Here is a 22,595-nt window from a genome sequence, read left to right on the forward strand (position 1 = left end):
AAATTACCCGTAAGTAATTATCATTTTTCCCTTCACCATGACAGCGCCGCATGTGAGAGGAAGAAATAGAAGATTCCTAGGGTGGGACGACAGCAGACAACACCTTTCTCCCAAAAGACAAGTCTGATTGACCTAAGTCTAACCTATAATGTCGGAAGAAGGTAGAGGGTGATGACCATACTGCCGCTTTACAAATCTGTTCTATCGAGGCGTTTGCCCTTTCCGCCCAGGAAGTGGCTATAGCACGCGTGGAGTGAGCCGTAACACCCTGTGGGGGAACTTGACCAGAAAAAGAATACGAAAGTGAAATAGCTGTACGCAACCACCGTGCAATAGTTGCTTTTGAGGCCTTTTTTCTCCTGTTTGTCCCCTGAAAGGTGACAAAAAGGGCCGATGACTGACGCCAAGATTTTGTGGCCTCTAAGTATTGAAGGAGGCAGCGTCTGACATCGAGACAATGGAAGGTTTTTTCCCCCTGGGGTTTTGGTTGGGAACAAAAAGAGGGCAGAATAATTTCCTGGTCTCTATGAAATTTAGAATTGACCTTCGGAAGAAAGGCAGGGTCGGCTTTAATAACTACTTTGTCATCATGGAAAGTAGTGTAAGGAGGGTTCACCGACATAGCTTGTAACTCACAAGTACGGCGGGCAGACGTTAAGGCAACTAGGAGAACCGTTTTTAGAGTCAAGGATTTTATTGATATAGAATCAAGAGGTTCAAAGGGGGAAACGGTTAGAGCCTTTAAAACTAAATTTAAATCCCAGGGAGCTACCTTAGGTATTAATTTTGAGGGTCTGGAAGTAAAGGAGGCTCAAATGAACCTATAGACCCAAGGGTGGTCAGCCAGTTTATGATCAAATAGGGCACCAAGGGCAGAGACTTGCACCTTTAAGGTGCTTGTAGACAGACCTTTTTCCAACCCTTTTTGGAGAAATTCAAGGATTTCCTTTACCGGGACCTGTTGACCAGAGTTCGACAACTGTCGCCCCGAGAAATCTAGGAATTTTTGCCAGATTTTCTGGTATTTGTCTGAGGTGACTTTTTTCCTGCTAGCGAGCAATGTGGTCACCAAAGGGCTTGAGAATCCTTTTGCTAACAGAAGTCCCCTTTCAAGTTCCAGGCGGTGAGATGCAACCTGTGAACTTGGGGATGTTGAACTGGCCCTTGGTACAGGAGATCCGGGGCATCCGGAAAGATCCACGGGTCCGAGATAGACATGCGCCTGAGCCACGTGAACCATGCTCTTTTCGGCCAAAAGGGAGCTATGAGGATTACTCGTGCTTTGTCTTCCCGAATTTTCCTGAGGACTGTCGGGATTAATGGTATTGTGGGGAATGCGTATGCTAGATGGAAGTTCCACCGATATAGGAACGCGTCTACCCCCTCCGGGTGTTCTCTTGGGTTCAGAGAATAGAACCTCTTCACCTTCCGATTTTGTTTTGTGGCGAACAGGTCTATGTCTGGAACGCCCCAGCTGGCACATATTTTCCCAAATACTCGCTGGTTCAGGGACCACTCCCCCTGATGTAACGTGTGACGGCTTAAGTAGTCGGCTACTTGATTCTCTGATCCTTTCAAGTATGTTCCGGTTAGTGAAAGAAGGTTGTTTTCGGCCCATATAAAAAGTTCTTTGGCCTCTGCCATAAGGGATGTTGATCTTGTGCCCCCTTGGCGGTTTATATAAGCTATCGTTGTGTTGTTGTCGGACAACACCACCACATGTCTTCCCAGAATCCTTTTTCCTATATGAAGAAGTGCTAGTCTTACCGCAGACAATTCTTTTAGATTGGAGGACGCTGTTGTCATTGGGCTCCCCCATTGACCCTGTAGGACCGGATCTCCTAAGTGTGCCCCCCAACCCCACGGACTTGCATCGGTAGTAATGACCACTGGATCAAGTACTGACCATGGCACTGCGTTGGTTAGATTTTCTGTTTTCAGCCACCACTCTAGTGAGTTTTGAACCTTTGGTGATAGAAGAATCTTCCAATTCAAATTGTATGGATTTTTTTCTTGTTCGGCTAGAATCTGCCATTGTAACTCTCGTGTGTGGCTTTGTGCCCATCGCGTTGCTGGAATTGTTGCCGTTAGGACTCCTAAGAGTGACATTGCATTCCTCAGAGAGATAGTCTGTTGTAGTTGGAATGACTGTACTCTCTGCTGAATAGATTGAACTTTCCTCTGTGGGAGGACACACTCCTGCTTGACTGAATCGAGCACGATTCCGAGGAATTCTTGAGTTTGAGTTGGGACAAGCCTTGATTTTTTCAGGTTTATCATCCATCCTAAACTGGTCAGTACCTCCAGTACTCTTGCGGCCGCCTTTTCGCAACTTTCTTTGTTTTTTGCTATTATCAAAAAATCGTCCAAATAGGGTACCAACATTATGTCTTCTTTCCTGACAAAAGATGCTACTTCGGAAATAACTTTTGTGAATATACGGGGCGCTATGGCTACCCCAAAAGGAAGACATTGATATTGTAGATGGACAGGGGTTTTTCCCAGATTTACCACTAATCTTAGATATTGTTGGTGTTGGACAGCGATTGGCACATGGTAGTAAGCGTCTGTAAGATCGATCACCACCATGTAACAGTTTGGGTCGAGTACTTTTACTGCAGTCTTTAAAGTTTCCATCTTGAATTTGTCTATTTGAATGTAATGGTTTAGGGCTTTTAGGTTGAATATTACTCTCAGCGAGCCGTCTGGTTTTGGTGTTAGAAATAAAGTGCTGTAGAACCCTTTCCCTATCTCTTCATGGGGTACTTCTACTACCACTTCTTTTTGCATGAGGAGATAAATTTCTCTTTCTAATATGGCCTGATTTTTTCCCCCCACCTGGGTCATTTTTACACGATTTGGTGGGAGGTTGGAGAACTTGAACCTCAGACCCTCTGACAACAAATTTGTTATCCATTGAGAAGCCGGCAGCGCTGCCCAATGATGGACAAACCGCCGGAGTCTTCCCCCCACCGGAATGCTGGTGTCACTGACTTTTGGGATCAGGCTTGGGGGGAGGTTTGTTGAAAAGGAATCCCCTTTCCTTTCGCTCTCTCCAGGGTCTGCCTCGACTAGACCTATCATCTGATCGGCCGCGGGTCCCTCTATATCCACCACGAAAGGACGAACGAGAGGTATCCCATCGGCGCCTGGGAAAGGAAGGAGGTGGAAACCGCTTCTTTTTGTCCGACGCCTTCTCAAGGATCTCGTCTAGAGCTTTGCCAAACAGGTATTGCCCTTCACAGGGTACTCCACAGAGTTTGACCTTTGATTGGAAGTCAGCCGTCCAATTTTTCAGCCATAATGTTCTCCTTCCTGAATTGGATAACGCACACACACGTGCGGCACTTCTAACTGAATCTATCGAGGCGTCTGCTAGGAATCTTGCGGCGCCTTGTAGAGAGGGTAATGCTTCCAGAAGCCTCTCTCTTGGGCATTTGTTTTTGATTTGGTCACTTAACTCCTCTAACCACTTGACCATAGCACATGCCGTGCAAGTGGCAGCAACCCCGGGTTTAAATGACCATGTCGCTGCTTCCCAAGCTGACTTTAGAAAAGCATCTGCTTTTTTGTCGAGGGGGTCCCTTAGGGCTCCCATGTCTTCAAATGGTAACGCAACCCCTTTAGAGGTGCTAGCGATGGCTGCGTCTAGTTTAGGAGCCTTATCCCACTTTTCACAGACTTCCTCATCAAAGGGGTACTTGCGTTTTAATGCCTGAGGGACAGACATCTTTTTATTAGGTTTTTTCCACTCACGTTTTATTAATTTGATTATGTTATCGTGGAAGGGAAAAACTTTCGCTTCTTCTCCTCCAAGTTGCTAAACATGGTGTCTTGGATTGTCCGTGGTTCTCTAGGGGTTTCTACCCCCATAGTCGTTCTGACAAGTTTGAGCAGCTTCCCAATGTCCTCCGACTGAAAACATGGGTGGCCATATTCCTCATCTGAGGAGTCTAAATCTGAGGCATCAGAGGGGGTTAAGGCTCCCGGCTCATCCCCTGAATCTATGTCCGACCCTTGCTCACTTGTTGGGGGAGGGGGGGGTCTCTTTTGTGTGATGTTTCAACTGTTCTTTAACTGTAGATTTAACTTCCTCCCGTATGATTGTTTTAATGTTTAGTAATAGGGAAGAAGATTCCTCCGCAACTGTTCTGTCGATACAGGGCTGGCAGATCTTTTTGCTGTATAGCCTAGGGAGTTTTTCTTTACATAGTGGACAGACCCTATTCTTTTGCTTGGAGGTGGCTTTCCCTTCCTATAAAACATAGTGCACAGGGTATCAGTGTGTGTGTAGCTTGCCTTACAAAGGCACTCACCCCTCCAGGACCCTGGATACCGCTGCAGCTTGAGTGTCTTCCGACATTCTGGGCGCAGGCATCAGCAGCTCCGGATCTACCGCTGGTTCGGTCATCTCCGTCTGAAGAGCAGGACCAGCGACTCCTTTCTGTTGCTCTATTATATAGAGGAGCGGTGTGCGCGCCACTGGATCAGCTTCCGCCCGGAAGTGTCCAGCACACCGGCTCCCTCGGCGTGTGACGTCACTTCCTGCGACCGGAAGTCGTCATCCTCCACTTCGGCGCCAGCGTCAGTGAAGGACACGCCCCCATATCCCCGGACCGGCCTCCTGCACAGAGCGGTCGCCGGGGAGTCCAGCGAGGGAAAGGGATGGTGCGGACCCAGCAGCCCGACACCGGACAGCACCGCACGCGATGCCGCCGACTACGGCTGGCCCCCCCCGCGGACCTTGGCCTCCGAACCGGAATCATCAGAGGGAGATCCCTCCGGAGGTAGGAGCTCTGCAACAGGCGTCCACCTGCAGGAACAGGAAACCAAACTGAGGAGAGAGGGGCCGCCCCATTCTTATATCTCTGCTACAGGTTTCCTGTTCCTGGGGGTGGATGCCATCTCTCACGTGCGGCGCTGTCATGGTGAAGGGAAAAATACATACAAGACACCTATCAAAAAATCAAATGATCCCAAATAGTTGCTGGTAAAGCCCAGTAGAGTTCAGAAAGGCATGAATGATAGTCAGTAATATATGCAAAAAAATCATAGATATATCGTAATAAAAAATGCCTAAGATACATGAGCTGAATGAATCTGCCTGAAACGTAGCCACATGTCTAATGCCACATAGATGAAGGATACACAGGGTTAAATATGTAATCAAATATATGTTGGCAAACCTAACACATCAAATAAAGAGAGCCCTAGAGATCCAAAAGGCGGTAATACTCTATGTATTCATATGATGGCCACAAGGTGCAAATAGTGCTAAAGTGCAAGGCATAGGGAGAGGTAAGGATATATTTACCTGAAAAAGCAGAGAAGTAAATGGACCCTGACGCGCGTTTCGCGGTTAAGCTTCGTCCAGGGGGATAGTCTCAAACAACAGTGGCCCTATGGGGGTTTATATAGCAGTAAAGAAGCAGTGGTGGCAGCGGTTTGTAATGGCGCTGATACTCCTGGTATCGGGTTGCTGCGGCGACGCGTCTCTCCTGTGGCTCTCTCCGCCCCCCTGCTCTGACGCGTCGGGTAGGGGAGTGGATGAGCTCCTTGTGACGCTTAGCGGTAGTGACGTCCGAACCGGCGTTGTTGATGTGAGCACCATTACAAACCGCTGCCACCACTGCTTCTTTACTGCTATATAAACCCCCATAGGGCCACTGTTGTTTGAGACTATCCCCCTGGACGAAGCTTAACCGCGAAACGCGCGTCAGGGTCCATTTACTGCTCTGCTTTTTCAGGTAAATATATCCTTACCTCTCCCTATGCCTTGCACTTTAGCACTATATGCACCTTGTGGCCATCATATGAATACATAGAGTATTACCGCCTTTTGGATCTCTAGGGCTCTCTTTATTTGATGTGTTAGGTTTGCCAACATATATTTGATTACATATTTAACTCTGTGTATCCTTCATCTATGTGGCATTAGACATGTGGCAACGTTTCAGGCAGATTCATTCAGCTCATGTATCTTAGGCATTTTTATTACGATATATCTATGATTTTTTTGCATATATTACTGACTATCATTCATGCCTTTCTGAACTCTACTGGGCTTTACCAGCAAGTATTTGGGATCATTTGATTTTTTGATAGGTGTCTTGTATGTATTTTCCTTAGCAGACAGTATATTCTGTCTTATGTATCTCCACTGATTGTCATTGGACTTTATTAGAATTTTTAATGTATTATAAATAAATTCAGTGTTTTTATTGGCACAAAGCTTCCGCTCTCTTTCTATCTTTGGATATTTGCTTTAATTTGGGAGTGCCTTTAATATAGGCTATTATTTTGGATATATAATTATCACATGTGTTTAAGATTGATTTCAGTGATCCATTGAGTCCTGAGACACAATACCATCCACGAGTTTATTTGAAAAACAAAACAATTAAATCTTAAAGGACACTTAAATCCAATTGGCATAATTATTTGGAACACAGTGTATATACCGTAATTACAAGCAATAATTTTAATCTGATGCCGCTCATAGAGCTGGGGTATTCAACTGACAGAGTCAGACCTGAATCCAGACTGGAGTCACCAGCTGTCCAAACCCTGCAGACCTGCCATCATAGAGGTCTACAGAACCTACTATACAAGGGCCTGATCTCACCGACATGGGAACCTTGTGTGTGGCGGCATTTGGAAGTAAAAAGGAACCTGGAAGTATAGAATATTAACTGTATGCTTTTTTTTTGTTTTGCTTTGCCTGGTTTTTAAGAATACATCAGTGGCCTAATTGTTTTAGGCGCCGTTTTATTAGAGTCTAAATAGTTTCAGTATTCTGGTCTAGAGTAGCTTTAGCGCTCTTGTCTGGAGGCCGATTCATTTTAAGGGTCTGGTTTTTGGTATGAATACATTTTAGGAGTTACTAAAACTAGCCACAGTAAGTATCCTTGCTATAGAGTAAAGTAAATTTAGCTGGCACTGCCCATCTAATGTATATGAGGTCCCGACTCTTCCCTGATAGGACATAGGAGATAACAATTAGGCAGTAAGTATTTAAACGCGTGATACTTTTGTTCTCTAGGAGATAAGCCATGGCTACAACTTCTCTGGTAATGGCTTTCTATTCACCCCACATTAAATAAAAACGATTGTTCAATAAATGGGGGAGCCCGGGGAGATAGCTGATGGTCAGCTTTAGTGAATACAAGGCTACCGGCTGGTCATCCATCAAGAGGCCACATGATCCGGTCCAGCCACTGTCTATGGACTCTCTGTTTTAGTCTTGCACTTTGTATATGTGGAGTATCGCCAGCTTTCCGCACAGATTTCTAACCTAGCGCCACATTAACACTCCATAGCGATATATTACTACTATATTTTTGCATTGATGATGGATCTAAATGTAATTTTCTTAGCTGGAATACACATTTCATGCTTGTGATTCTGATCTACAGCTGATATATACAGTGGACTAGACTGTGCTCGGTACTGGAATCAAGCACAGAACCTGCTCTCATTCTGTAAGTAGAAGCTCTTCAGGGGTTAAAATTCTTGGTATAATCTTAGAACATTTCGTGTGCCTTTGTATATACATGGCCGTCAGTTGTTATTGCTGCAGTGGGGGATACCAGCAGAGGGGACAGCGTGCCTTTACTGCTGATACCCATAAAGTACTGTGTTATTTTGTGAGGCAGCCAAACGCTCTGACATTTAACTGGAGAATGACTCACAGGACATCGTGTTACCAGAACTAGCACATTTATATGTGGAAGAGGCTCCTGAGGCTCAAGACATGTCAGTCACAGTTAGAGAATACTACAGAATAAAGCTGAAACGTGTGAGGCAGTTAGTGACAAGGGTGGTGGTCGGAAAAAGAATGGTGATCATGGTTTTCAATGTAAGAAATTGGTTGAATTATGTAAATGATTACATCTGAGCCAATTTAGAGGCTATTTAGTCAAATCACGCACTTATCAGAAATCTCCAGTTCATCAAATCTTGGAAAAACACTTTTAATTGTAGTATCATTTCACTACATGCCTCATCATTATAAAAAAATCCAGTACTTTTCACTACAAAGTTAACGACAGCTTGAAGCCCTGAGGAAGTGTCATGGATTATGCGAAACTGCCGTTGGCTATGTGTTGTTCACTTTTTCTGCCCCATCCTGTATATGCCACAGTAAAAAGATGTGTTTCATTTGATGAGGGCAGCAACGATATCTTTCTTCTACGAAGCATCTACTCTGATCGGTCTTTCTATTTTCTGACATAGGTTCAAACCTGCCAGTCTGGAGAACAAAGGGCAGCTATTGTCATACAACCAAAGGGGCTGCAGTAATACATGTGATAGAGAATGAAGGATAAAACAATTGTGGTACATTGCCATTTGCCAGGCTGGATGTTTTTGCCAGTAGGAATTAGCTCCACAGGGAATTATTGTAATATATTTGAGATGCCTCCACACTGACAGCAGGGTTTGCCTTATATTCATTTGTTTGAAGGTCTTAAGAAAAATCTATCCTATATATGGATGGTAAGAGGGATTTAAAGGTTAATTTTAGCCAAAGAAATTCATGGCATATCAACTGAATATGCCATACATATCTGATGGATGCGGTCCCCATCTATGAGATCTGCCCCTAGGTCTAGAAGAAGGGTCTCAATGTCACCTGTTCTTCCCTGTTATGTGGCCCCTGGTCACCACATCTAGAAGAATAAATGAAGATGGAAGTGACAGAAACTGCTGAGTACAGGGGTAAATACAAAGCACACATGCTGTCCACCACTACATTCATTGCCTGCCCGGATGTGGAGGCCGGTGGCCATCTAACCAGACAGGATAGATTCGTTGGATATGCCATAATACATAAAAATAGGACATCTTGGTATATGTCCCAGACCAATAGCATAATACTACACTCAAGTCTAAGTATGCACTTCTGTACAAAGTGGTAATATAAGCCAAGTTCACACTTCTTAATTATATTCTGTATAAGACATCGCTGCAAGGCAGTATGGAGGACAATTCATGTAGAACGCTAATTTCCTACTGATCTCACACATCTGTCATGTTGGGTAATTCGGATGGAAGGAGGAGGGTTCCAGGCTGTAGTCTTTGCACAGTCCTGCACCCTTACCTCTGCTCAGCACAATAAACCAATTATAAAGCCACCTGTCTTCTATTTGATGTGTTGGTCTTGTACCAGGACAATGTAATAAGTTCAGAGCTCATTGTTGGAATCATTGTGTCTCTAGTTTCTTTATTTAGTAACCCTAATGCTTAGTAATTGAACTGCAGGCTTTTGTTGTTAAGTCACTATGTTTAATAGACTATTTTATTGCACTTTAATGGAAAATCTCTGCGAGTAATTAAACCTGCTGGACAGAAATATCTGCAATGTGACTTTTTTCAAGAATGTAACAGCAGGTGATAATTTGGTTTTACTTCTAAGGAAAACTTAACACAAATGTTGGTCTTTTTTATCTTAATTTTGAGGTACCCAATGTTTTGATTTACATTACAGGAAAGAAATATATCTTGGTACCGTGTTAGCCAGTGGATAGAAAAATATTTAGAATTGAGAGTCCTCAGTGGTTGATACCTTTTAATGGCTAACTGAAAAGATGGTAACAAATTGCAAGCTTTCGAGACTACACAGGTCTCTTCATCAGGCAAAGATCTTTGCCTGATGAAGAGACCTGTGTAGTCTCGAAAGCTTGCAATTTGTTACCATCTTTTCAGTTAGCCATTAAAAGGTATCAACCACTGAGGACTCTCAATTCTAAATATTTTTGATTTACATTAACACCCAAACTTAATGGCAGATTTTCTTCCTCCAGACGGCTGTGTTTTCTGGGAGTTGGGCTTACAGTTGCACAGTATGGGGCAAAACTCAGGAGAAACCTCAACAGTATTGATCATCTCATTTCATGATTTTCAGCTTTCGGTGACCCATAACCACTCTCTCATTAATAGAGAAACTGTCACTAGCTCACCAAATTGAGTTAAATACTTTGAAAAATCCCTGAGATCCCCTGATTGCTGATCTTTTCTCTTTTGTCCTTCATTACTCCATTGCTATAATATTCACATTTGTTGCTTTTGGAGCGCAGTATGTGAAATCTCGGCTTGTAAAGAACTGGGTGTTTCTTCAGAGTCTTCGTCCTTTCCTCTCCAATCATAACTCGGCAGCTAATCTGACTGTCTTGGAACTACTGAGCTATGACTGGCAGCATCTGGCAGGGAGGGCTGAAAGCACATGCTCCCAGAGAATACTCTGAAGAAACACCCAGATGGACTGCAAAGCAGAGATTTCACATAATGCACTCTAAAAGAAACAAATGTGAATATCTGTGCAATGGAGGGACATAAAACAAAATAGAAAAGAGCAGCAGAATCAGGGGAGCTCATGGATTTTCACAAGGTATTTAACCCAATTTTTGGAGCAAGGGACAGAAGAAGAGCACAACAAAGAACCTACTGAAAGGAACCTAAGACCAGTGTCGACAGGGCCTTGCTGTATGAAAACAGATTTACTTTGCATTGCATCCCCTAAGATTAAATGTTCCTGAAAGGCAAAACAGCTGTCCCTCACTGAATGTGTGATGACTGGTTTACTCACAGTTACTGATGCACATTCGGCAACAGCCGAGAGTGATGATCCAAAACACATCATAACAATTTCATCAACATCAAATGTTTGATGGTTTCCAGAGCGCAATGGAAGAATAGCTGGCCATATATATTAGATTAATGCTCAGCCAACAGCCATCTCTACTGACCTCCCACAATCGGATGAGGCATTGAATGGGGAGAATGGAGTAAGCCACTGCCACGTATGGAGAAGAAATGAGTTTAGTGGCACATCATCTGACATTGGGAGAGTCGGGAGGACCCCTGTACATTAGATGATTGACAGGACCTGCCAAAAAGGCAGAAAACTGGCAGATTTGGCCAACAAGGAATATGGTCAACTTGTAGATTTTAACCTCTCCACTAGGCCACATTCCCACCTTCAGTATTTGCTCAGTATTTTACATCAGTATTTGTAAGAGAAAACCAGGCGTGGAACAATCAGAGGAAAAGTATAATAGAAACATATGCACCACTTCTGCATTTATCACCCACTCCTGGTTTTGGCTTACAAATACTGATGTAAAATACTGACCAAATAGTGAAGGTGGGAACATGGCCTTAGATTGTAAGCTCTTGTGAGCATCACCCTTATTTTACTTGTTCCAGTTGATATTTAGTATGTTACCTAGTAATGTTTGTACATTTACCTTCTGAATTGTACAGAACTGAGAAATATGTTTGGGCTATACTACAGATTATCATGAAGACTGATAATTGAAAACATGCTGTTGTATTCTATGAAGACAAAAGTATTATAAGTCACCTTAAATACTGCTTTATGTTAAACCAAGTATACTTAATACTTAAAAAAGGAAAGAATAAATCGCTCACCATGCAGTGAATGTCCAAATCTGTCCTTTGTATGCAATGGGCGCAGTTTCAAATACTGCTGACTGTCAGAATTTTAATTGTTTGATACTTCTATATATATATATATATATATATATAATTGTCTAAGGGTCACTTCCGTCTTTCTGTCTGTCCTTCTGTCTTTCCTTCTTTCTGTCACGGATATTCATTGGTCGCGGCCTCTGTCTGTCATGGAAATCCAAGTCGCTGATTGGTCGCGGCAAAACAGCCACGACCAATCAGCGACGGGCACAGTCTGGAAGAAAATGGCCGCTCCTTACTCCCCGCAGTCAGTGCCCGGCGCCCGCATACTCCCCACCAGTCACCGCTCACACAGGGTTAATGCCAGCGGTAACTGGCCGCGGGTACCGCACTCCGTAACCGCTGCTATTAACCCTGTGTGTCCCCAACTTTTTACTATTGATGCTGCCTATGCGGCATCAAAAGTAAAAAAATGTAATGTTAAAAATAATAAAAAAACAAAAAAAACTGCTATTCTCACCCTCCGTAGTCCGCCGAGCCGCTCGCGCCGGCCACCATCTTCCGTTCCCGGCGATGCATTGCGAAATTACCCAGAAGACTTAGCGGTCTCGCGAGACCGCTAAGTCATCTGGGTAATTTCGCAATGCATCCTGGGAACGGAAGATGGCAGCAGCTGTGCGTGTATCGCCAGAGCTTCGGTGGATCCGAGGGGTGAGTGTATAACTATTTTTTATTTTAATTATTTTTTTACCAGGGATATGGTGCCCACACTGCTGTATACTAAGTGGGCTGTGTTAGATACGGCGTGGCTGCTATATACTACATAGGCAGTGTTATATACTATGTGGGCTGTGTGATATACTCCGTGGGCTGTGCTATATACTGTGTGGGCTGTGTTATATATTACATGGCCACTGTTATATACTGCGTGGGCAGTGTTATATACTACATGGCTGCTATATACTGCATGGGCTGTGTAATATACTACGTGGCTGCTATATACTGCGTGGGCTGTGCTATATATTACATGGCCAGTGTTATATACTGCGTGGCCTGTGTTATATACTACGTCGCCTGTGTTATATACTGCATGGCTGCTATATACTTCGTGGGCTGTGTTATATAGTACGTGGCTGTGTTATATACTGCGTGGCCACTGTTATATATTGCGTGGCCTGTATTAACGCATCGGGTATTCTACAATATGTATGTATATAGCAGCCACATAGTATATAGCACAGGCCACGTAGTATTTGTCTGCTATATACTACATGGCTCCTATATACTACGTGGCCTGTGCTATATACTATGTGGCTGCTATATACATACATAAATACATATTCTAGAATACCCGATGCGTTAGAATCGGGCCACCATCTAGTATGGAATAAAATGTGAAGATTTATCTATTTTTTGGATGTGACAATCAACTTTATTTTTCTTGTACAAGTCTAGTTAATATTGTCAACAAAACTGATTGTCATCTAATTAAAGTACATTTTAAGAGATAGTCTTAGGCTACATTCACATGTTGCGATTTGCTGCATTTTTTAATGAAAATGTATGCAAATTAAAAGCGGTGGTTTACAGTACTAGCAAATGCTATGAGATATCAGAAATCTCATACACACATTGGGTTTTTTTCATGACTAAATTGGAAAACTGCTGAACTTTTTTTTTTAAACTGCAGCATGTCACTTTTCACCAAGCAATGAGTAAGTGCAAAAATGTACAGTAAGTATCAGGTTTTTCTGCGCTTTTGGTGAAAAAAAAAAAAAAAGTACAGAAGTATAGGAATCCCATTTATTTTTGTGATTTTCCCAAGTTTAATCCATTATGCCTCGTTGACCTCACCTGAGAATGAGAGACATTGTAAACATTGTGACATTGAACAATATCTGATCAACTCAAGGGGCCAACCAAAGTGCGAAAGTAAACAGTGTCCTACAAACTGAATACTGTGCCAATGCCTTAGGTGAGCTATTCCCGACCAATTCACCTTACCCCGCTGTTACATTTGTAATTGTGTATTTTTTCATGAACTCGTGAATTTTTTTGTCCAGAATAATCACTATTTTTTTTAAGACAAAAATCTTTTTCTACTAAATAATTTGATCAAATTGCCCTTTTTACAAAAACTGATAGATTTTTCACATATGTCTTGCATTGGTGCCCTGTGTTCATGCTTCTGTGGTGGAAGCAAAGCTGAACTTTGAGATCCTAAAAAATGCAGCAAAACCTGCTTTTTGTAAGCAGCTAACTTACTGCCAAGAGTGAATGTTTTGCCAGCAGAAAAAAATGCAGCAAAAACTCAACGTGTGAACTTAGCCTTAGTAGGGAATTTTTTTGTTGTCAGAAATGGGACCCCAGCCCAAGACCCTCCTCTGAGTAGAATGGATTTGTCTGCCTCTAGATTTCTCTGCCGATAGCATCTGATCCCAGGACTCTTCGATTTAAGGGTTAGAACAACCCATTCTCACCCTAAATAATATAGCAGCTATATCATGCATATATTAAAGAGCACAAGAAGACACTTGTAGCATGCATAAATATTGGATAACAATTGCATTGGAATCTGTTTTAATTAGGAATTAGTAATGCCACACAACCTTTAAACCAAACATTGCCTTTTAGTATTAATAATCCGTAAGCTGTGCTTATAAAAAAAAAAGTGACAGGCACATGCAGGTTTTTTCTGTTACCTTTAACCGAGGAGACTGTGTCTGCTGCCTGGATGTGATTTTCGTTAGCGCAGAGGGGTGTGATACAGTGGATTGACAAGGTAAAGATGGAGAAACGCACTCGGCATGAAAAGGAAGACTAGAAGAAATGTGGGGAGGAGAATGTGCGGGAAACCTTTGCTTTCCAGAAGAAATGGAGGCGTTCTTAAATATTTAGAAAAGAATACATCTCAAAATCAAGGCATAGAAGTATCCTGAGTATTCCTAGCAATAAGCTTAATTTAGTGTCCTAGTCCTCATATCACCTCATTTAGGGATGTAGGGTCCGAATAAGAAGTTTGCCAAAAAAGAGTGGTGAAGAAAAACAAGCACCAGAATTGACTACATGCATCGGGATAAAACATACAAGACGTAATGAGTGGAGATCTCACATTATATGGATTGTACTATAACTAAAAGAAAAAATAACGCAATTGAGTAAGACACCACAAATAGCAGCTTTATGAAAAGAACATTTACACCAACATGACAGAATATCAATGTTGTCAAAACCAACACAAACAGATTGTGCGGTCACAGGCCCCTCATCTAATATCCACCTGTAGGGTCACCTCTTCCCAAACATGGCTCTGTTTAATGGGTCGTGCTGTGGTAAATGTGGAGCCGCACTTGACATCACAGTTTGCAGCTATTAAACAGGAACTGTATTTTCTGGTTTTACCGCATACGTGCTGACCAATGGCCTAACAGTGTGCTAACTAGGCAATATAAGGACGGGTATAAAATATTAGCCCAAATTGTAAGGAACAAATAAATTACATTTTCTTGCATAGACATGGTCTCTAAAGCAGGAAGGATTTTAGCCTTTATTTTAGATTCTTTATCTTGTAATTCAATGATACTATTTCCCACAGAATACGATTTCAGTATGCATATTGTTGGATTTCTTAAATTGCATACTTTTTGATGAACTCAAGTAATTCAGTAGGTGATGACCTGACTGTGGCCTGAAACATCTACCTGTCTGCCTCGAATGAAAACCCTACAAGTTAACTACCTTTACCCTATGGATGTCACCTGTGCAGTTAAATATACTATTGGGTTTACTATAGTCATTTTCACTTTTCGCTTTGGAATAAACTGAAAATAAATAATATAACAGGACACTGTTGGGGAAAACGCACAAGACAGCATGCAGCAGCTTGATCTTAGCAACTGAATACCTCTGAATTGATACCGGTCGAATACTCTTCATGACATACAATAGGTTGCGCTATGCTTTCTACTGGTTTCTGTAGGTTTTCACATTCACCATCTTCTTCGATGTAGAGTCTTGGCTCTGTTTTTGGTTCACATCTAGAAAACTCTGACTCTTGACATGCCAGTTGACTGCCTTGGATTATGGACAATAATTCTTGACAGATCTCCTCTTCTTGTTCATCACCGTACGTTGCGCTCATGTGCGAGGATGGCGCTGGTGCACACCCTGACACAGGCAGTTCGTTTCCAATAGTCTCAGGTACAGTAATATAATCTGTACAAGCTTCTGTCGCTTGTTTCATACTTATTTGTCCATTTGAATTTGTCTGGTCCAAGTATTTTCTCTGTTGTTCCGTCAGACTACTATCAGAATTAGTGGCAGGCATAGAAGGGACCTCAAGCTGCTGAATTACAGGAGAGGAAAGTGTTGTGTCAGGAAATGGAGAAGGTATGGTATTATGATGACAACTTGAAAGGGTCTCTGGTGATGCAATAGGAACAAAATGACCGTCTTTAATTCGGGAACTTATATCTCCTGAGAACAACTGATCAGGCTGTAAAATGGTTAATGGCAAGGAGGTAGGCTTCTCTACAACAGGAAGAAAGTGGTCAGGGAAAGGTGATGGAGTAGTGATAGGTGTGGTAGAAGGTGAAAAGCCGACAGTCAGTGACAACCATTCACTGGTCACAACTTCTAAGTTCCCCTTACTAGAGTCTGTACAAGAGGATGAGTCTGCTCTGAGAGTAGCAGGTGGAGTATGGAGTCTCTGAGATGAAGACAACTTTAGAAATAAAAAATAGGTTAAGAATCAAAGAAAAGAAAACTAAAATACTGTAATCAAAAACAGAGGAAAAGTAATTAAAAGGATGTGACAAAATATATAATTGTGCAGGTGCACATGCCAAACACTATTAGCACATGAAACCAAACGAGTGAGAGAAAGCAATCTGTAAAATGTAATGGCATCTGCTGATAGACCGGGTTCTAAATGTCAAACATGGAGAGAAGTCAGTGTCATCCTAGTCAAAGCAGCAGTGTGACTTTCACGAGCGAGTTATGGGATTCCTCTGTACAAATGCTAAACTGCAGACTATGTCTTACTGTAATGAAGCACGTACCTAGTACGTATCATAATTTCAGTACTTCATCAACTCCACTCACTAATCAACCAGGAACAATGCACTGAGAATTACAGCAAAAGTATGTGTATACAGGAAAAATTTCACAGTTTTCTATAATGTATACTTGTAGTTCATTCACAGAACAGCATGTGCACTCATTTAGCAATCCATTAGAGAGCGCAGATTTGGGGTCTTTGTAGGAGGTCGTTGCAGCAGCCATTGCTCTGGTCCCTGCGACACTTGTATTTAGAGTCAGAAGCAATGGGGTAACGTCACTATGGCCAGAACGTCAGAACAGGCAGAAACGATTAGTTACTGTTCCATCATGTCATTGTGAACAATAATTTGCTAATATCTGAATCCTGACACAGAAACATGAGGAGCATTGGAAATTGGCTTAGGTTTAAATTGCTATATGGGGAACTTTGCTTATTCTTAGAAAACCCAATTCTCTTTTTTTGTTAAATTTGCTTTAGGGTGTTCACTCAGGGGTCGAGAACTTTTTTTCGGTCAAGGGCCATTTAGATATTTAAACCATCCCATCAAACGTCCTGGATGATGCTGCTCTTATCTGACTGCAGCAGTTACAGTCCGCTCTGTATATCACAACTTATAACACTGCAGTGTATGGAGCGGCCTCAGCTCCTGAGCCCACTCCACACATCTCGTGTGCACATACCCCCATACATGTACTGTGGATTTGTAGAGGGATTCAAAGGGTTTCATGTTGCGTGTAAAACACAAAAGGATCAATGTTACTTATATACTTTAATTAAGAAAGTTGTTTCAATTTCTAGATATCATCAGTCCAGGACAACTCTGAGCACTGTTGAAAGTGCTGTCATGGGAACATTCTCCACAGCATAGGAGCTGCCGACAATCAGGACTGACAATTTTGGACTTTAAAGGGGACCGGTCATGCCAAAAAACACTATTAATCTGCAGATACGGGGTTAATCTGCAGGTTGATAGCGTTCCAAAGCCATGTGGCCGCTGCACTGAAAGCCCAGTTACTGGGAGGAAATTAAGGGGAGTGGTTATAGCTGCCCCTCACTACGTATTGAGCAGTGACTGAAGCTGCGTTTGGCCACGCCTCGATGACTGAAAGCCGGAGGCTGCCGGGAGAAGAAAAGTTCCTTTCTTCCCAGTAGCTGGGCTCTCAGTACGGCGGCCAAGCGGCTTTAGAATGCTACTAACCTGCAGATTAACCCCATAACTGCAGGTTAATAGCATGTTTTGACAGGATATGTTTCATTTAAATACATCAAAACAACTTTTTCAAGCAGGACAATATCTTAAAAATATCATTGGGGATGCTCTATCATTTAATTAGTTCACCATGTGTTCAGGAATCATCACATGATATCAGACATATATCTCTATATGCTAAATTATATAGATTTGTGACTTCTTCCCAAATGTCAGGCTCCTGGCATACAGAGAGGCCTTCTGCTTGCACTACTGACAAACAAGCAGAGTTGTAAACTGGTAACAGATCATCGAGTATAGTATGTATTTTTAGAAGTTTGACATCCTAATGTCAGTCACCAGTATTAGAACCGACAGCAGCCATGGTGGGGGGTAGGACACCAGGCACTTAATGTATTGTACACCGTCTACTGGCAGGGTCCTGATACAAGTATAGTCTGTGTGTGTCATATATACATATGTATATATATATATATATATATATATATATATATATATATATATATATATGTATATATATATGTATATATATATATATATATATATATATATATATATATATATGTATATTATATATATATATATATATATATATATATATATACATATACATATACATACAGTGGGGCAAAAAAGTATTTAGTCAGTCAGCAATAGTGCAAGTTCCACCACTGAAAAAGATGAGAGGCGTCTGTAATTTACATCATAGGTAGACCTCAACTATGGGAGACAAACTGAGAAAAAAAAATCCAGAAAATCACATTGTCTGTTTTTTTATCCTTTTTTTTGCGTATTATGGTGGAAAATAAGTATTTGGTCAGGAACAAGCAATCAAGATTTCTGGCTCTCACAGACCTGTAACTTCTTCTTTAAGAGTCTCCTCTTTCCTCCACTCATTACCTGTAGTAATGGCACCTGTTTAAACTTGTTATCAGTATAAAAAGACACCTGTGCACACCCTCAAACAGTCTGACTCCAAACTCCACTATGGTGAAGACCAAAGAGCTGTCAAAGGACACCAGAAACAAAATTGTAGCCCTGCACCAGGCTGGGAAGACTGAATATGCAATAGCCAACCAGCTTGGAGTGAAGAAATCAACAGTGTGAGCAATAATTAGAAAATGGAAGACATACAAGACCACTGATAATCTCCCTTGATCTGGGGCTTCACGCAAAATCCCACCGCGTGGGGTCAGAATGATCACAAGAACGGTGAGCAAAAATCCCAGAACCACGCGGGGGGGCCTAGTGAATGAACTGCAGAGAGCTGGGACCAATGTAACAAGGCCTACCATAAGTAACACACTACGCCACCATGGACTCAGATCCTGCAGTGCCAGACGTGTCCCACTGCTTAAGCCAGTACATGTCCGGGCCCGTCTGAAGTTTGCTAGAGAGCATTTGGATGATCCAGAGGAGTTTTGGGAGAATGTCCTATGGTCTGATGAAACCAAACTGGAACTGTTTGGTAGAAACACAACTTGTCGTGTTTGGAGGAAAAAGAATACTGAGTTGCATCCATCAAACACCATACCTACTGTAAAGCATGGTGGTAGAAACATCATGCTTTGGGGCTGTTTCTCTGCAAAGGGGCCAGGACGACTGATCCGGGTACATGAAAGAATGAATGGGGCCATGTATCGTGAGATTTTGAGTGCAAACCTCCTTCCATCAGTAAGGGCATTGAAGATGAAACATGGCTGGGTCTTTCAACATGACAATGATCCAAAGCACACCGCCAGGGCAACGAAGGAGTGGCTTCGTAAGAAGCATTTCAAGGTCCTGGAGTGGCCTAGCCAGTCTCCAGATCTCAACCCTAAAGAAAACCTTTGGAGGGAGTTGAAAGTCCGTGTTGCCAAGCGAAAAGCCAAAAACATCACTGCTCTAGAGGAGATCTGCACGGAGGAATGGGCCAACATACCAACAACAGTGTGTGGCAACATTGTGAAGACTTACAGAAAATGTTTGACCTCTGTCATTGCCAACAAAGGATATATTACAAAGTATTGAGATGAAATTTTGTTTCTGACCAAATACTTATTTTCCACCATAATATGCAAATAAAATGTTAAAAAAACAGACAATGTGATTTTCTGGATTTTTTTTTCTCAGCTTGTCTCCCATAGTTGAGGTCTACCTATGATGTAAATTACAGACGCCTCTCATCTTTTTAAGTGGTGGAACTTGCACTATTGCTGACTGACTAAATACTTTTTTGCCCCACTGTATATACACACACACACATACACAACATTTTAAATTGTTTCAGAGTTTGCCTTTTTTTCTCTGTTTTTTTTGGTGTGTTGTTCCAATACTCACAAGGAAAATAAGCATGTGTATAACAAAACATATGTAATTGCAATAATTTTCTGAGAAATACTTCATTTTCTGGAACAATATCAAGACTGCCAACTCTTTTGGCCATGACTGCAATAACTTCTCCACCATTACAGAAGATCAACTCTCCACTCTACTCTCAAGATCGCATCTCACCACCTGTGCACTTGACCCGCTCCCATCCCACCTCATCCCAAACCTCACCACAGTCTTCATCCCAACCTTAACCCATCTCTTCAACCCATCACTAACAACTGGTGTTTTCCCCTCAAGCTTTAAACATGCCTCCATCACACCTATCCTCAAAAAGCCCTCTCTTGACCCATCCTCTGTATCTAGCTATCGCCCTATATCACTTCTCCCTTATGCCTCCAAACTACTGGAACAACACATTTACCTTGAACTGTCCTCCCATCTCTCTTCTTGCTCCCTCTTTGACCGCTTAAAATCTGGCTTCTGTTCACACCATTCCACTGAAACTGCCCTAACTAAGGTCACCAATGACCTCTTAACCGCCAAGAGCAAGCGACACTACTCTGTCCTCCTCCTCCACGACCTGTCGGCTGCCTTTGACACAGTGGACCATTCCCTATTATTACAGACCCTCTCATCCCTTGGCATCACAGACTTGGCCCTATCCTGGATCTCATCATACCTAACAGACCGGACATTCAGCGTCTCCCACTCACACACCACCTCCTCACCTCGCCCCCTATCTGTCGAAGTCCCAAAAGGTTCAGTCCTTGGGCCCCTGCTCTTCTCCATTTACACCTTTGGCCTGGGACAGCTCATAGAATCTCATGGCTTCTAGTATCACCTCTATGCTGATGACACACAGATCTACATCTCTTGACCAGATATCACCTCCCTACTAACCAGAATCCCTCAATGTCGGTCCACTATTTCATCCTTCTTCTCCGCTAGATTTCTCAAGCTTATCATGGACAAAACAGAATTCATCATCTTTCCCCCATCTCACGCGACCCCCCCCAACGAACGTATCCATTACAGTAAATGGCTGCGCACTCTCCCCAGTCCCACAAGCTCGCTGTCTCGGGGTAATCCTTGACGCTGATCTCTCCTTCAAACCACATATTCAAACCCTTTCCACTTCCTGCCGACTTCAACTCAAAAATATTTCACGAATCTGTTCATTCCTCAACCAAGAATCTGCAAAAACCATAGTCCATGCCCTCATCATCTCTCGCCTTGACTACTGCAACCTCCTGCTCTGTGGCCTCCCCTCTAACACTCTCTCACCCCTCCAATCTATTCTAAACTCTGCTGCACGACTAATCCACCTGTCCCCCAGCTATTCCCCGTCCTCTCCCCTCTGTCAATCCCTTCACTGGCTCCCCATTGCCCAGAGACTCCAGTACAAAACCCTAACCATGACATACAAAGCCATCCACAACCTGTCTCCTCCATACATCTGTGACCTCGTCGCCCGGTACTTACCTACACGCAACCTCCGATCCTCACAAGATCTCCTTCTCTACTCCCCTCTTATCTCCTCTTCCCACAATCGTATACAAGATTTCTCTCGCGTATCACCCCTACTCTGGAACCCCCTACCACAACACATCAGACTCTCGCCTACCATCGAAACCTTCAAAAAGAACCTGAAGACCCACATCTTCCGACAAGTCTACAACCTGCAGTAACCACCAATCGACCAAACCAGTGCATCACCAGCTCTATCCTCACCTACTGTATTCTCACCCATCCCTTGTAGATTGTGAGCCTTCGCGGGCAGAGTCCTCTCTCCTCCTGTACCAGTTATGACTTGTATTGTTTAAGGTTATTGTACTTGTTTTTATTATGTATACCCCTTCTCACATGTAAAGCGCCATGGAATAAATGGCGCTATAACAATAAATAATAATAATAATAATAAATAATTTAAGGACGACTTCAAAAGCAGAAGCCTTTAAATATTTCCTACATCTTGCTTCCAGTGATCACTGTGAAGAGATTTGGAAATTGCCTACAATTCATAAAACACAAATAGTAAAGTAATAGTTTGGGAACTTCATACATAGATAGCTGGACCTTCCTCTGATGGCCATTCACACCACATAGCTGTTCAGTCAAAGACCATCCCTCCTGCGTTCTTCACGAATATGCTTTTTTGTATGGAAAATAAGCTGCTGTCAGAAAACGGTGAAAGCTGCTTTTCTCCTAGAGAAACAAGAATTGTCCATGTTGCACTCCAAAATTCCCGAATCTTCTTTCACTTCGCCTCATTTCCTCTAACCTACATGGCACGCTTTACTTTTCACTATTATGAATGTGAGGGGAAACTTGTTCCAAAGCTCCACCTGGCTGTCAAGTGTGAGCCTGCATGTGTTGTGCTGGAAGATAAAGATTGTGATATTGATATGTTGTGCCTTGGATAAAGTTTGTAATAATTACCAATTTCTCTACTTCATGACCACATTGGACCCTTCATCACAAACCAAATTTTTTTTTTTTTTGTGTAGTTGTTTTCCCCTTCTCTTAAAAACCAGAAACATTTTATTTCTCGTTTGAGGGCTTGTTTTTATGGGACAAGTT

The 22,595-nt window shown here is 42.5% G+C and overlaps 1 protein-coding gene across 19 annotated transcripts in view; it reads right to left on the minus strand.

The window, feature by feature from the left end:
* SORBS2 (sorbin and SH3 domain containing 2) overlaps positions 1 to 22,595 on the minus strand; it is a 433,609-nt gene that overhangs the window by 16,574 nt on the left and 394,440 nt on the right. Inside the window, exon 21 of one of the 19 annotated variants that reach the window (XM_069744357.1) lies at positions 15,335 to 16,153. The exons of the other annotated variants lie outside the window; for them this stretch is intronic. Within the exon in view, the coding sequence (XP_069600458.1) occupies positions 15,335 to 16,153 (819 nt within the window). The remainder of the gene's footprint in view (positions 1 to 15,334; positions 16,154 to 22,595) is intronic. 19 annotated transcript variants of the gene reach the window in all.

The sequence above is a fragment of the Ranitomeya imitator genome, chromosome 1 (genome assembly GCF_032444005.1).
Source record: "Ranitomeya imitator isolate aRanImi1 chromosome 1, aRanImi1.pri, whole genome shotgun sequence".
In the NCBI taxonomy this organism is placed as follows: Eukaryota; Metazoa; Chordata; class Amphibia; order Anura; family Dendrobatidae; genus Ranitomeya; species Ranitomeya imitator.